This window comes from Echiichthys vipera (genome assembly GCF_963691815.1).
Source record: "Echiichthys vipera genome assembly, chromosome: 5".
Classification (NCBI taxonomy): domain Eukaryota; kingdom Metazoa; phylum Chordata; class Actinopteri; order Perciformes; family Trachinidae; genus Echiichthys; species Echiichthys vipera.
Genome location: NC_139830.1, coordinates 28,243,056 through 28,258,648, shown reverse-complemented (window position 1 = coordinate 28,258,648; position 15,593 = coordinate 28,243,056). Strand labels below are relative to the sequence as shown.

General features: G+C 41.9%; 1 protein-coding gene across 11 annotated transcripts in view; it reads right to left on the bottom strand.

The window, feature by feature from the left end:
* Window positions 1-15,593, bottom strand: part of phldb1b (pleckstrin homology-like domain, family B, member 1b) — a 97,085-nt gene that overhangs the window by 64,716 nt on the left and 16,776 nt on the right. For all 11 annotated transcript variants that reach the window (XM_083913742.1, XM_083913734.1, XM_083913738.1 and 8 more), the window contains one exon: window positions 599-724. In XM_083913742.1, coding sequence (XP_083769868.1) covers window positions 599-724 — 126 coding nt within the window. The remainder of the gene's footprint in view (window positions 1-598; window positions 725-15,593) is intronic.

Genomic DNA, 15,593 nt, shown 5'->3' with positions numbered 1-15,593 from the left:
CACACATAATATGTCTTTTGTCAGAGTGGAACAGTCATTGAAACCACTCAGTTCATTCTTTAGGCAGGTTTACAGCTCCTACAGCAACGTATTGTCTTTAAAGGAGGAACTCATTTCTGCAAAAAACAATGAGTCATCAAAATAAAAGCAACGTCTGCAAAACAAATCTTATTGCACTGCAGGTTAACAGACTATTATTAGAGCCCTGTATTGTATATCACCAAACAAATCCGTTCTGGTCCCAGCAGACTGCCATGTGCGTCTACACTCTTCCGCTCTTGCCAGGCTATAAAAAAGGAAAAATACTGGGGCTTTACTGCTGTGCAAACATCCACCTGTAAAAGACACTGTTCTGCTGCTCCACCTCACCACCCGCCTGTTGGGCTCTGCAACAATCCGGCCCATTCATTCACGCACGCTAGGCTGAAACTGACACTCCAGGAGGAAAATTACCTTTTTTTAGGCTTTGCTATTCATGTGACAAAAGATCAGTGTGTTTTTATTCACACTGGGCCCGTGTTTGTGGAAGAAGGAACCCCACTGCTGAGTGAAAACAGACTGAATGGGTGTATTCTGAGCATGCACGATCGTACAGTACCTGAACATAGTCTGTAGTCCCTGGTGGAGACACTTCCTCCCTGGGGCACCATGCTCTTCATCCTAAAGGCTTCTTCAGGGTGGTTGAAGCGGAAGAAGGCTGACTGGCCAAAACACAGCATACAGCCTGGAAAACAGCACATACATCATTCCTGTTAATTTTGTTTTATGAAACCCACAGATGTGACAGCTTAAAGGAATTAACCACCGTTTGTGAGATTCATGGAAAGTATACGATTCACGATTCATTCACATGATCATTTGGTCAATACATCAATGATTAAAGGAATAGTTTTACTTTTTTGGAAATATCACTTTCAAAGAGTTAAATTAAAAAGAAGAATTATAATTTCCAAAATGTTACACCATTCCTCCACCAGATCATGCTCATTTTCAGGTTCTTTCTTGTATTTTGGGTTTCGATTTGAACATGTTTACATGCTTTCATGTTCAAAAAACACATTATTTTTCACTTACTGTCTGTCCAAATACCTGTATGCACCCTCTTTCTTCAAACACTAGTTTACATGCAGTTTAAAAAACCCTTTATGTTCAGGTTAAGGGTGTACGCCTTGTAAACACCGTACCCTGAGTATAATCAGAGTTCTCATTCCCGGCTTAACAGACCTAGATAACTCCCTCAGTAACCCGAGTATTCCTTCATTCATGTAAAGTGTTTGCGTAGTATGATCAGGTTACACGTCTGCGCAGGCTCTGTGAGCTATAACTCCCCTCCGCACTCTGCGGCAGTGGCTTTTGACCCTGGAAATAGAAGAAATCAGGAAGTAACGATTCCGAAAACAACGTGAAAAATACAACACAAGCTTTTCTGTCGGAATTCTGTCCAAAAGTCGGCCATTTTCCCCTCGCTTGTGAGTTTGACAAAGGTGGAAAAAAAGCGGGGAGCCATATTCCCACCAGCTGTGTGTTGTCAGAGCGCCACCTACTGTAACAGAGGTCGAGTTACTCCCATCATTTTCCCATTCAAGCCCCTCTCATGTATACGTGGGAATCCGATTATTACCTTAAGCGGGGAAAGACCATTTTGGTGTTGCTACTGAGCCCATTGAGTCTGCTCTGATAGAAATATGGTGCACCTTCTGCAAAGGTAGTTCTCAAGCCGCTGGTGGAGGCACTCAGATGGAAGCGATATATTCTAATGAGCCTGCATGTGACGTAGGAAGAGGAGCCAAATCTGAATGGCTTGTTTTCTGATTCAGACAGCCCATAAAAAGTGACCAGGTAGGTGAGTTTGTCTAATGGAGTGATCGTCCAAAAAAAAGAGGACAGAGACACAGGACTGTCAGCCAACAGAGAGGTAAGTAAGGTGAAGAACAGACATCCCAGTTGCTCTGACAGCACCAGGGGTGAAAGCAGTGCATATTACTCAAACCGGAACCAACAACACACATAAGAGGCTGTGCTGACTCAGACGACACTGTTCACCATCATCAGCACAGTCACACCAAAAAAAAAGCAGACACTAAATAACTCTGAACTGATAAACTGAGATGAGGAACACTGTAGCCAGTTTAGACGTTTCACCAATATTGGAAAATTATTTTGAAAATTATCTTTTTTTTCCCTTTCTGCAGAGCTAGACGCTGCGTCAGAAGTGTAAATGACAATTTTAATTGGTAAAAAAAAAACAACATCAAGTAAAACTGTCTTCTCTCATTAAATGAAATCCCTTCGGTTTACACAGTTGAACTATCGGATGTGCCTCGCCCGCACATCCTGCGTCCACAGGAAACACATCCAATTAAGGCGATAAGATGCTCTAAAGATGGGGTTTTTGGACATATTTAAGCCCATGGTAAACAAAGTGATGACGGACCAGATCTTCTACTTAAAGGATAGGGGACCCACTCCTTTGCTAACGAAAGCAGCCCCAAAATCAGCCAATGGGAAAATTCAATGACAATAGTTGGGTTTCAACCAATAGAGGGCAGTCCACATGCATATTTATAACACCATCCAACCATCATCTGTAAGCGCTAATCCTAGCTAAAGTGCTAAGTAAAGTAAAACACCAACTGTGTGGTGCGGTCCACCCATGTACGCTGATTATCAAGAATAAAGACTAAGTTGCTAATGTTTTGGGTTGAAGGTGGAGGTACCGAATAGCCATTAGCATGGGTTAAAGCAAGAAAACGGTTAGCGCCTGAAAAGGTGTCCAGGAGGAAATGTGTACAACATATTGAATCAAGCAATATATACATTTCAAACTGCTCTGTCTGAAATCAAGCATGGTGTCTGAGAACTTTAACCGCTGCATCAGTCATGATCTACACTCTGATTAAGTCTGTACTGTACTCAACCCAACAAAACACACTCTGTCTCTATGGTGCCAACGATCACGTCCACTTAACATCCTGGTTGGATGGCAAAACGCACAACGGGTCTAACTAATTCATCCCCTTCATGTGTCACGAGCTCGATAACAGATAAGCAATCTCGTGTTTATTGCTCTCTCAATATAGAACCATTGTCCTGCTGCGATTACGAGGGAAAGGTCTTCCGGCCCAGAGCACTGATAAGATCCCAGCCTGTCGTCAGTGGAGAGCATGAGGCATAAGGTAAAGATGGAAACTTCTCCATTTCACAAGAGGCTGCGTTGATGTCTAACAAAGCCAGATGCCCTTTTATTTTAGATAGACACACACAGCTTGGGAAGAAACCACCTGAGGACACACTGAGCTGAGGACACAACTGAGATGGAATATAGGTGTTTGTTCAGTTTTAAGTCAAATTGGTCAATAAAATATATTCATATTTCTTCTGTTAATATGTACTATTCTTTAATTTGCACAAAACATTTAGGTGTATCCGTTATCTATACCCAATACCCTGTGCACACAGTTGTGTAGTTGAAGAATGGCTGACTAGTACAGTACAGCGGCGGTGCTAAATACCAGTTAATATGATACTTTTTATTGGTACAATAAATGCCACATGCCTACATGAACCATCCACATGCAGCACTTTGCTTATTTGCATTGGTATTTCTTTTTCAGCATCACTATCTGTGTGTGGAGTGAAGAAGCTGCTTTTTAAATTTCCATCAGCGTTCCCTTCAGTGGTTACGACGACACCATCCCTAACATAATTTTGGTTGGTATTTTCCACAGTTGAAATAGTTTCTGTCGATATTTGGAAGTCTCATCAGCGGGAAAATGAGTGAACCATCAGTCTGCTCGTGAAAGGGGAAAACAAAAAGACGCTGAATAGGATATTTGAAAGCAGCCCTCAGGATGTTAATGCTGCGGTTTGCAGAGCCACGTCAGCTCAGCCACCGTGTCTTCATGCTCTCCACTTCAGCAGTCATCCGACTCCCTCACCTAGCTCCTGTTTCCCCTGGATTCTGGCAGCGCTCTGCTCCCTGCACCCCCCTGTCTCACAGCACACGCTCAAACGTCTGACTTGTGCTAGCATGATCTCCCCGGTGAAGATCAATTCAGCCGCTTCCAAGGGAAATGCTGGTAAAAAAGAACGTAGCTTGGAGCGGTGTGTATCTGTCACAGTAGTTACAAACTCATTTCTCCCTCTGAGATCTGAAGGGATTTGGTGACGGCTCCACTACACACTGCGTCACTTTTACTCAGCAGTTCTGTCAAAAGATGAACATGTCTGTTAAGAGGGTTTGGGGAAACATAACAGCACACCTTTGCCGATGTGAGCCCGTTAGTAGAATCAAATAAAGATCATAAGCCAGCTAATGTGATGTTGTGTGTTGTATTATTGATGAATATTCCCCTGGCTGTCAGAGGAAGGCCTTTAACTTAAAAAAGGTAGTTTTTCACATAAGCATGCAGTAATATTTATTAATGTCTCGTCAGCCTCAGCTGTACTTTGTTCAGCTGATGTGAGCTAATTAGCTTGCTAGGTACAGCTTTCACGGTTCCATATTGTGTGGACATCCATGTCTTTTTTGATTATCAAGCTATATAAATACTGTGAAAGCATCAAAACACTTCACAACTTTAATATACTGGGAACAGAAGTAGAATCCCAAAACACAAGTATGAACCTGATAATGAACATAATATGGGACCTGTAAATAGCTGTTAGCATGAAGACATTTAGCTTTCTTTTTTGAAACTAAAACATGGTTTTCAATTCAAATTCAACGACGACATCTCTTCTGTAGCATCATACCACTTACAAACAGAGAAAAGCAGCAAGTCTGCATGCTAATATCTTTAAACGTGTGAATATGCTAAACATTACAGGCTACGTGCTAAACATCAGCACGTCAGCAGCAAACTGCTGTTAGCACCATTGAGCACAGATTGCAGTGCTAGTGACATGACTGTAGATTCATTCTTGTTTTCTGAGTCAAAATTGATGGTTTTCCATTCAAATTTGAATATAACATCACACCCTTCCGCAATATCATACAACTTCCTTTTAAATTCACATTAGCTAAGTAGCTAACAAGTAGCTAGTTCCAGTTAACCCCAAGTGACATCAACTGCAACGCTTTATGAGATGAATGGAAATGGCCATCATACACTCCAATCATTATTTTCTAAACCCTTGACAGACACACAATATTGAGCTTAAGGCCCAGTTCAGACCAGAGATTTGTGACGAGAGGAGATCAAACTTGCAACTACTTGCAACATGTAGGTCTGCAACGTTCTGAAACCTGCCAGTTCACTAGAGTGAGACGAGGGGAGACGGTGTATCATCTCCATAGAAACGCCTCTCTGTACTTCCATCACAACTTCCGACTTTTTAGGCTTTTTTATTCATAGCCGGTTATCATTTGTAGCATTATAAAATATAAATGAGGACATGGTGAGATACTACCGTTCCCTGATTCACTGCTTTGTTCTCGATTACGCAGTTTTGAAGTGACTTGACCAGCAGACTTTGTTAAGACTTAATTGGCTGTTAACAGATAACGTGTCTTACGTTCTTTAACCAGCTGCTGGTGATTTGACAAGCTAAGTCGCAGGTGACAACATCAGCTGGTTTGAGTCCAGACGGGACGGGTCAGTTCACACCGCTGCGACTTTTACCTGTAACGTTCTAAAGTGGTTTTCGTCTCGTTGCGAATCTGTGGTCTGAACTTGTCTTAAAGTTAATTTTCGGTTCCCAGCTTTCAGATGTTGTACACCACCTCTTTGTGGCATCTATTTACCCTAAAGATCCTGGCTCCCTCTAGAGAGCCCATGGTGGGTCTCTTAGGGTCAATTTGTCTTGCATTTGTCAAGTTGTAGCACACTGTACACAATGCTTCCATCATCACCGTCAGGGATTGTGGGGACACATCGATTGTTGAAGTTGGAATTTTGCCAACATTAAAAGACTGGTTCTGGTACCAAATGCAATGTGTAGCAGTGTTTCCCACAGGCCGCAAACTTATCTGGGGTGACTGATGCTCCAGGGAGGTGCATTCATGTGCTACACAGAGACTGGACTAACAACGTGCATACTCTTAAGTATGTGTGTGCAAATCCCACCCAGCGCCGACAGCATTTTTCAGTGTGTGTGTTACTGTGAGTATGCATGGACATGCTGGCCACAGCGGAGCGGAGGCTGCTGCAAGCTGATGGATGAGGGGAGACATTTCTCCTCCACTCTCAGCACAAACCGCTGCTGGCAGCTGACACTCACTCACTGAGTCCCCTGCTGCCCCAGAGGGAGCCTGACCCTTCACCTCATCAGCCTACGGCCCGTGTGCATGCGTGTGTGTGTGTGTGTGTGTGTGTGTGTGTGTGTGTGTGTGTGTGTGTGTGTGTGTGTGTGTGTGTGGTCACTGACAGGAGAGAGACCACCGGGGATCAGCGCATGATGAGTCAGCAAAACAGAGGGTGCACACATACTGTAGTATACACGCACTTACCACAACAGTGATAAGTGTGTACCATACACGGTGGTACTGTATGCCGTATTGTTCTCTAACAGACAATAATAGAATGTACTGAAGTTAAAGTTCACACACCCTTTTAACTGCATAAGAGACTTTACTACTTTTTTTTATGTAGTAAAATCTAAAAAAAAGTTACTACAAACTGTAATATCGCAGTGCTGTGTACACCATGTATCTCTAAATTTGGTGATTTGGAAGCAAAATGGTTTGAGAAACTCTCCTACTTCTTTAGCAAAATGAACCGTCAAATATCCCATTTAATTATATGAATAAAAGATTGTCACAAAGCATGCTGTACTCGTTCCCTGTTCATATACCTGCTATGCAAGGGTGGGCAATATGACAATATTAGATGTAACACAACAAACCTTTTCAACCACCTAAAGCAGGGCTGCCCAACCCTGCTCCTGGAGGGCTACTGTTTTGTGTTTCTCCCTGCTCTAACACACCTGATTCTGAAACATGCAGAGCAGTGGCCCTCGGGGGGCAGGATTGGGCAGCCCTGACCTAAAGTGACAACATCCTAAACAGTGTGCTGAGAGTGAAATGGCGAGGATTCCAGCCACACCACAGCCAGCAGAGGCAACAGGTGGCTTTAAGCAAAATTGAAAAAAAAATGTTCAGAAAGGTTCTTTGGCCTAAATGCTTTGTTTGTATTGGTATATATATATATATATATATATATATATATATATATATATATTAAGGGCTATATTTAACTTAGGGAAATGCTTTCAAAATAATAAAAAATGTGATAAAATTGTGATCGTGATTTTACTATGGAAAAAATTGGGATGCGATATTTTTGCCATATCGCCCATCCCTACTATACTGTTTTAGGGATGGGAAGTGAGAAGATTGTATTGATACCAATGGCGGTATTGATTCAGCTCATCTGTCTTATTCTTCATTGATTCCCTTATTGATACCTGATCAATTATTTTAGTCTAAATGCAGTGTAGATGAAATTAGAGAATATTTGTACAGTTTTATTTTCTCATTTTCAACACTTTGGACCATTTCTTCCTCCCTGTCATGGCTAGTTCTTGTTGCCAGTTTCCAGCAGTGCAGACACATGACATTAATGTTATTGTTTTGCAATGTGCAGTTGTCAGAAAATATGCCTTGATAAAAGGAATTGATAAACTCGGAGGCATGCAATTCTGGTTCCAATTCCAGTTTGTTACCGGTTCACAACTGGAACCACATCCTGATTCCCATCTCTAATCTGTGTGAATGACCTCAGCAGGATTCCATTTATATTCTTTTTATTTTTCTATTTTTCTTTCCTTTTTGATCTCCAAGCCTAAAACCCTTCTCAACATTTTGGAATATTTTCTCACTTACTGATACTCAGCGGTAACTCAAACACCATGACATTTTCAAGGAAAACAGGCAGTAAATAAAGGGAAACTGACCTTTAAGAGTTTCTCGATAAAAAAATCATTTATGATTGAATCATCAAGCCAAAAAAAGGTTTCTCATTAGCATCAATTCATGGGCTGCAGCTGAACACATGATATGCACCTAATCAATCTGCTTTAAGCTTCCAGTGAGTCACTGTTGTTGAAGCCCATTACTGTCAGTCTCTTGATGCCAATTAGCACTCATCAATTCAGCCATTACAACGCCACACAGCTACTCATCATGATGGATCCTCTTGCAGCGAGGAGACACACTCCAGGGACTGTCAGACAATAGATCCCGACAAAGTTAGCGTAGATTTATGCTCCTGTGAGACGCAGAGTACTTATCCAGGTCCCTCGAAGGATTCAGAATATGGAGATGCTCTAAACGGGCCATGCATCATACTCCTTGGGAAGGGTCAGGATCATAAATCATGTTGTTATTCGTTATAAAGCACCCACACAGTGTTGACACAGAGAAACTGCAGTGCTTCAGTTTGCAATTACGGGAATGAAAGGTAATTTAATGGACATACTTGGTGTAAAGTCGATAAACTGGATATGACTGATGTATTAAAAGAGGTCTGCTGGGACATTTCCAGCTTGAACAACATTCAAGATCACCAAATAAAGCAGGCAGGACAGGAGCTTGTCAGTAGCTTATCTCGACTGCCCATGGGAATAACGTCTGTTTCTGCTCTCAGGCACCAGTCTCCACCAAAACAATGGGGGTTTTCCACCTTATCTCCAGCACTGAGCAGATCTGCTGCAGACGTGCAAGTCTCATATTAAACAGACTGCAGAGAAATGAACCACACCTCAAACCACTAAGTCCTTTATTTAGACTGGAGGGGTGAAAGATGTTTGTTTTGAGTCTATTTTTCTGGCATGTCTGAATGTTGATCGACGCATTTATCACTCAATACTTGTCAGATAATCTACCCATCACCTAGTTAGCAGTGATTTATGTTGATGATGCACCATACTGCACAAGAAAAACACCAACGTGCATTCTTTCCCAATGCCCCGTCAAGCCCACGTCGCCCTAGGTGGCCTGGACGAACTCTGGTTTTAACTTGCGAGGCCTCGTCTTCAAAGGTCACATCCTCTGCAGTGATCAGTCATCGTAGGAGGTTATCAGCTAAGTTGAGAAAGTGAACCCCGGGGTGATAAAGGTTGAGCTCTCCAGTGATCAGCTTTCCCCGTAGCAGGGTGGTCCCCTTCCTTGGAAATGAGGTTGCAGAACTTGCTGTAAAACTTGGTTTCCCTGTGGAGTGCAAACTGATCTCAACAACACAGCTGCACCATTTTGTGAATGTATCTTGCACAGTTCGCGGTGACAAAATCTGAAGAAAGACGGACAGACATATGCACACCTAGCAAAATACTTCAAAGCTCCTCTGTGGTAGTTCCTGTTACAGTTGATGTCTCCAGGACCACACTTCGCCATGATGCTACACACAGACCCACAAGGTGAAAACAATACCAGCAGGCTGGTAAAATAAAACCTCCTTCAATTCTATCAACCAATCACCAACAGTCCATAAGCCGTGCCTGGGATCAGTGCTGTTTTCATGTGCAGCAGTGAACTATCCACCATCTCTCTAACCTAGTTGTCTCCCTTTAGTTATTTAAAAGGCACCAGTATCTTCTTCTCTTCCTTCACTCCCTCATAAGAACCCTCTGTCCTGGGAGAAGCATGTCAGGATTTTTCCAAGAACCAGTGGTTCAGGATTAGCTTTCTCCAAGGCTGAGCTCAGCGAAACCAGCTGCGGTAGAGACTGAGGATGACTCTGTGTATGTGTGTGTGTGTGTGTGTGTGTGTGTGTGTGTGTGTGTGTGTGTGTGTGTGTGTGTGAGTGTGAGTGTGAGTGTGTGTGAGTGTGTGTGTGTGTGTGTGTGTGTGTGTGTGTGTGTGTGTGTGTGTGTGTGTGTGTGTGTGTGTGTGTGTGTGTGTGTGTGTGTGAGTGTGTTGTGAAATCCCCCCAGGTAATCAGTTAGATTGATTCCCTGACCGGAGTGAGACTCTCGGGCCTTCATCACAGTGAGTGCACTCTGAGTATTAGTGCAAGAATAGCATCTTTCAGCCCCGCACTGCTCCAGAGTGGCTCCACTTTGACCGGAAAACGACCAGAAAACAATCAAACACAAACCAGGAATATGCTTTACACGTGCTACATTACGGGACTGGTGTGCTCTCATTCATTATGTCATGTTATCAAACCTTCTATCTACATGGAGCTCTCTGTATCATGCTGCAGCTTCAGGTGTGAGGACACAAAGATCACCACCACCTTCCCACAAGGACACCACTCCATTCTCTAATAAAAGTGCAGGAACACCTAAGTGGATTATAAAGCACATCCTTTAATGCAAACAAGGACTGATACACAATGAGTCAAGGTGAAGAAGACAGTAAAATACAAAACACAAGCGCCTTCTTCAACATTTTATCCTTACAGGTGCATCAGAACATCTAGATATTTTACGTATAAGATGTACTGTAGGGGTGTCCCCGACTAAGCATTTTTATAGTTGAATCTGATTCGTCACGTCTTGTCTATAGTCGACTAATCGTAGAATAAGGGTTTTTTTGCTCATGAAAAACCCTCTGATCCGGGGTGGCAAGCCATGGACATGAAGCAGACAGGGGCGGATGAGTCCAGCACTGCGTGGTCACGCGTGTCAGGCAGAGGGTTACTGAGAGATGTGATTTCTGATAGGAGCACCTTATTAAAAGTATTTGTTGTGATAACATAAATGTGTTTTCTTTGTATCTTTCTTTGACAACAAGACAGTATATTTAGAAGTGTAGTTTCACTTTCACAGCGCTGTGTCAGACTGTGTCGGATTGAACGTCTATAATGAAAAACAACAAATGGGCAAATATTCAAAGTAAATGATGCTGATGATTAAACAGTAGCAGACTGTTGTGTTAGATAAATTTAAAGCCCAGCCAAGATGCGCTCTGACAGTGCCATAGTGGGCAGGGCGTTATTCCCGCACACTAGGGAGATTTCATAACCATATTTTGCAACTATGCAACCGTGACATTGGCTCCTCGGATCATTTGTTCGTCATGATTCTCTTTTTCTTTAGTCTCTTTAGTCTCGTTTTTTGAAAAACAGGATCATGGTGTGATTGTTGCAAGGATCTGTAGAAGTCCGTAGAATATGACTTGTAGGCCGGAATAGTTCTGCAGCACCACAATATTTGTCTAGGTAGAACGAGGCATATCGCAGATTACAGGGCGCCGACAGAGCCGGTGCTCTTTGAATTTGTTGGATGATTTTGGTGTCTGTCCTTACTGACATAAGATCTGGAATCTCGTTGTCTCTCCAGTTTAGCACTTTCCTAACCGTCTTTGGACTTCTGGCTGATGCATGACAGGAACAAGATCACAACGCCCCATTTAACTCCATGGTTACACTGGAGAACAAGCGGCTGCGTTACCACATCTAGTCTGACTCAATTGGATACTTGCGTTTCCACACCAGTTAATATAAATATGTTATATATAAATGGGGTCTTGATTCAGGATTGTATTTTGACATAGGGCTTGGTGATAATTCAATATGATAATTTGTCGTCTCTCAGTGATGAGGAGTGGTAAAGTGATTAAATCATATGGCGACACACATACGGAATTAAAAATAATAAGCACATGCTAACTTTAATTTTTCAAAAAATCTGAAACTTCTGAGTTTATATTTTGGATAGTATAGTATTGAATTCCCACATTTATTTTTTTAATTACCAGAGAACATGCTTTATCTTCATACATATACATATCGTTATCGAAATATGAAATCGGGATTGAAGAGTTTGTCCATATCACCAAGTCCTAGTCAAGTGACTCTCCTGCATGTGAGGTTTAAGCCCTCAAATTCAATTAATAGGCATAATTTCTTTAAACTACAGAAAGATGTATGTATGATTCTTATCCGGAGTCCAGTGGTGTATATTACCCAAAAAAAGAAAAGAAAAGGGGAAAATGGGACCTTAATCAGAGAGCATCTATTAAAACTATTCCTTTAATACCAGAGCCGACAAGAAGGATCACTGTAAACCCTTGTGAGTATTCCTTTGGGACCACTCAGGCCAAACCGTGTTAATGCCAAATCATGCCTCAAGGGTATTGTGACATTAGGAGAAGGGGTTAGCAGCCCTGGTCTGTTCAACCTATCCGATGCGTGTGCATGGACCAAATATTCCATCATTTCTCTAATAACATCTCTGTGTTTTTTTTTCCTTCCCTCTGCCACGACCACATTAAATCTTTCCAGTGTGTCGGCTTAGCCTCAAGTACATTTCCCAGAAGATTAGATCAGAGGAACCAGAGGTGGTCAGAGCGAGAAGGCTTCACATACTACCAGAGTTAGTTCATGCGGAATCAGGAGAGTTCGTTCAAATGTATCGTGATATGACAAAGAAATGCTGTTATATAAATACACGCTCAGAACGGTGGCTTGGCTCTGTGGAGAAGCACGTCATTGCTGTTTCTTCAAATCCAGCTCATGACTGCTGCCACAAGTTATTCCCTCTGCACCATGTTGTCTGTCAGATGCTGTGAAAGCATATTTCATCTCATGCGTGTTCACGCGACTGTCATGCAGACACCTGAGCCAAAAAGAACATGCAGGATGGAGAGAAGAAGCAAGAATATTGGTATTTAAGCACTGTATACAGCACTGTGGCGTTATTTTGTTTTAGCTTTCCATCTGTAGCGCTCTTTTCTCTTTCTGGTCGAGTATAATGGTGATCACCAGTCGTGCCAACTATCTAGTCTTTTATTTATTCCAAACTAACCTCTAGCATGAACCACATCAACATTTTTTGTTGTTTTTCCGGGACAAATCTACCAGATTCTGAGGGTTGTGGACAGCAAAGGGCTATGGTTTGAATCTGTTTTGATGGAGCAAGTAGTGCACTGACTTGTTTTTTGTTCTTTTCAGCAGTGATCATCCCGTGATGCTTCATGGTTGGCTGTTTTCTCTTGATGGAAATTAACTGAGCAAATCAGAGTTTTGTCATGGCTGGGGATATCATTTCCCGTTCCAGAGCCAGCACAGGTTGTTGGAAGTCAACTTACAGAAATAAATAGTAATTTGCTCTTCTTTCTTTTTTTTTTATCGACATGACAAACGTTAACTTCTGCTAGTGACTGCTTCTGCTAACTACCTCTGCTTGTACTGAAGATTTTGTTGCTTGGACAAAAATGTGTCAAATGGAAACATGTGAACATGAGCACAAGCAAAAAAACATTTCAGTGTATATTTAAGGCTTCATCTTAAATTGAAAAAGCTTTAAATTATGGCCACGTAAGCCAAAAGTGTTAAAAACAGCATGATGAAACACTAAATCTCTTTAATGATTCTCTTTTGCTTTTATGAATAGGTAATAGGCACGAGACAATATGAAAATTACAATAACAAATAATGGAATCACTTACATTGATTACATTCTAAAAGAGACAATTCATATTAGGTAAGATGACAGATATTTAGGAAAGGTCTTTTTCAGCACTAACATACACACATTAAATAAGCCATTGAGACAGTTTTTCTTTTTGTGTATGAACTATTAACGGAGAAATCCGGTAGAGTAGCTAACAGTCGATAACAGTCGGATGTGGCTAACAGTGATTAGCTCGGGGCAGTATGGTGATGGCATTAAAACGTCTTTTTTAACCACTAATACTGCTGAAAATAACACCAAACCTCTGCAGTAGCATGAGAAGAGTCCCTACACAGAAACAAAGCACCAGTGGGCTCCTTCCTTTTGAATTGACTTTGGTAATCCACTTGAATGGACTTTACTATGAGAGGAGCTGGTACAGGGGCCAGTAGGTAAGTCTTTTACACTCTTTTAATAAACTCTGGGTTCACTAACTACGTTGTTGATGCTTTGTTTTATGTATAAGGACTCTTCTCATGCTACTACAGAGGTTTGGTGTTATTTTGAGCAGTATTAGTGGTAAAAAAAAGACGTTTTAATGCCTTCATCGTACTGCCCTGAGCTAATCAGTGTTAGCCACGCCTGGTTGTTAGCGACTCTCCGTTTATAGTTTATACACAAAAAAACTGTCTCGATGACTTATTGATGCCGACAAAGACCATGGGATGATTTTGCGGCAGAATTACACTCTAATGTACTTTGAAGAGCAACTGAATAGGAAAAATAATCATTAAAAAGAAATGTTTAGAGCAATGACTTTGTTATATCTTAGCAATATCTATCCAAAGATTGCTAGCAATTATAATGTTCATTTGAAAGCGAAGGAAGGTGCTATTCCTTCCTTTAAAAGTACTATAAACTGGCTCTAAAGTGCCTTTAAAGCCCACACTAAGTTGAGCCTAACACACCTAAAAGAGCTTATAATATGTGTCCAATGTTATTTACAGCATACAGTACAGTCTGCTCTACTAAAAAGCTTAGAGCTAATCAGTTTGGTATTATAAAGCTTCTCACTTGATACCGTGATAAAAGCCCTACACATACCAGTAGCAGCTGAAGAAATCTGCCTTCCTGAGTCCCGACTGTGAATCACGGCCGAAAAATCACTGTAAAACCCTGCAGCTGTATATTTATGAAGCTCCGCTACACTTCCCTCCACTCATCCTGTCAGCCAAAATGCATTCTCCTCGCCAAGTCGCTGCAGCTACTGCAACTTTTAATTAACTTTCAGCTAACTATGAGGAGAAACTTTGGTCGTTGTGATTTTACTGTTGTGCGCAACAAACAAAAGCATCGCCACTAAACCACAGACAAGGGACGTCACTAAAGAGCAGAGGAGCTGCAGACAAAAGAGATGCCCAAAACTATGGCTGACGGTTGCTATGGAAAGCTGATGGTTTACAGCCTCAGCAAAGGCCAGGGAGTCAAGCCCACCAGTTAATCAATGACTGTCTTTAGCCGAGCCAGGGGCCATCAAACACAGATGCACATACCAGAGGAAGATATGGGACGGGTTTGAAGGAGGAGGGGTGGTCTACCTCTGCACTCCCATCATGAGGGAATGACTGCCCGGACAATAAAAAGTTGGAAGAAATGATCACATGTTCAACCCAGTCTGACGCCAGTGAGATGCCACGATGGCAGATAACTGGAGACAGGGGTTGCCATTGGGCCGCTGCTTCACACACATACTTTTGACTTCACATAAGAAATTCAGTTAGAATGTGGGTCACGTACAAAACCCAGTGAATACAAACTGTGATCATAAAATTATGGAATAGATATATGGGTTCCTGATACTGGAATATACTGGATACAGGGTTTTCTTTGTCAGTGTCAATTCATTTTCTAAATCACCAGCAAACCTTGAGGTCCCGAGTAACATTTATTACATCAAAGCTGAGATAGTTCAGAGGTTTTTTTCCAACAGGTAAGCTCACATTTACGATTTCAGAAAGTGTTGTGCTGAATGTAAGGATTATCAAAAGTACTATACAGACCCAAACATGCATGTCATTATTACATTTATATGGGGGTGGAGTTTAGGCTGTGGCGGTGGATGCAGCAGGGGGGTGCCAAAAACAAAAAAACTTGGGACAGATTCAAGTTTTGAAAACAACCCGACGTTACACTACGGTGGCCAGTGCGATCAGACTTGTCAGTCCGTTGTGACGGAGTTAGAGAGCCCGTACAGTTAACAGTAAAAACCCTGCCTCAATCACTGACACAAGAGATTTTTTTTTTTTAAACTA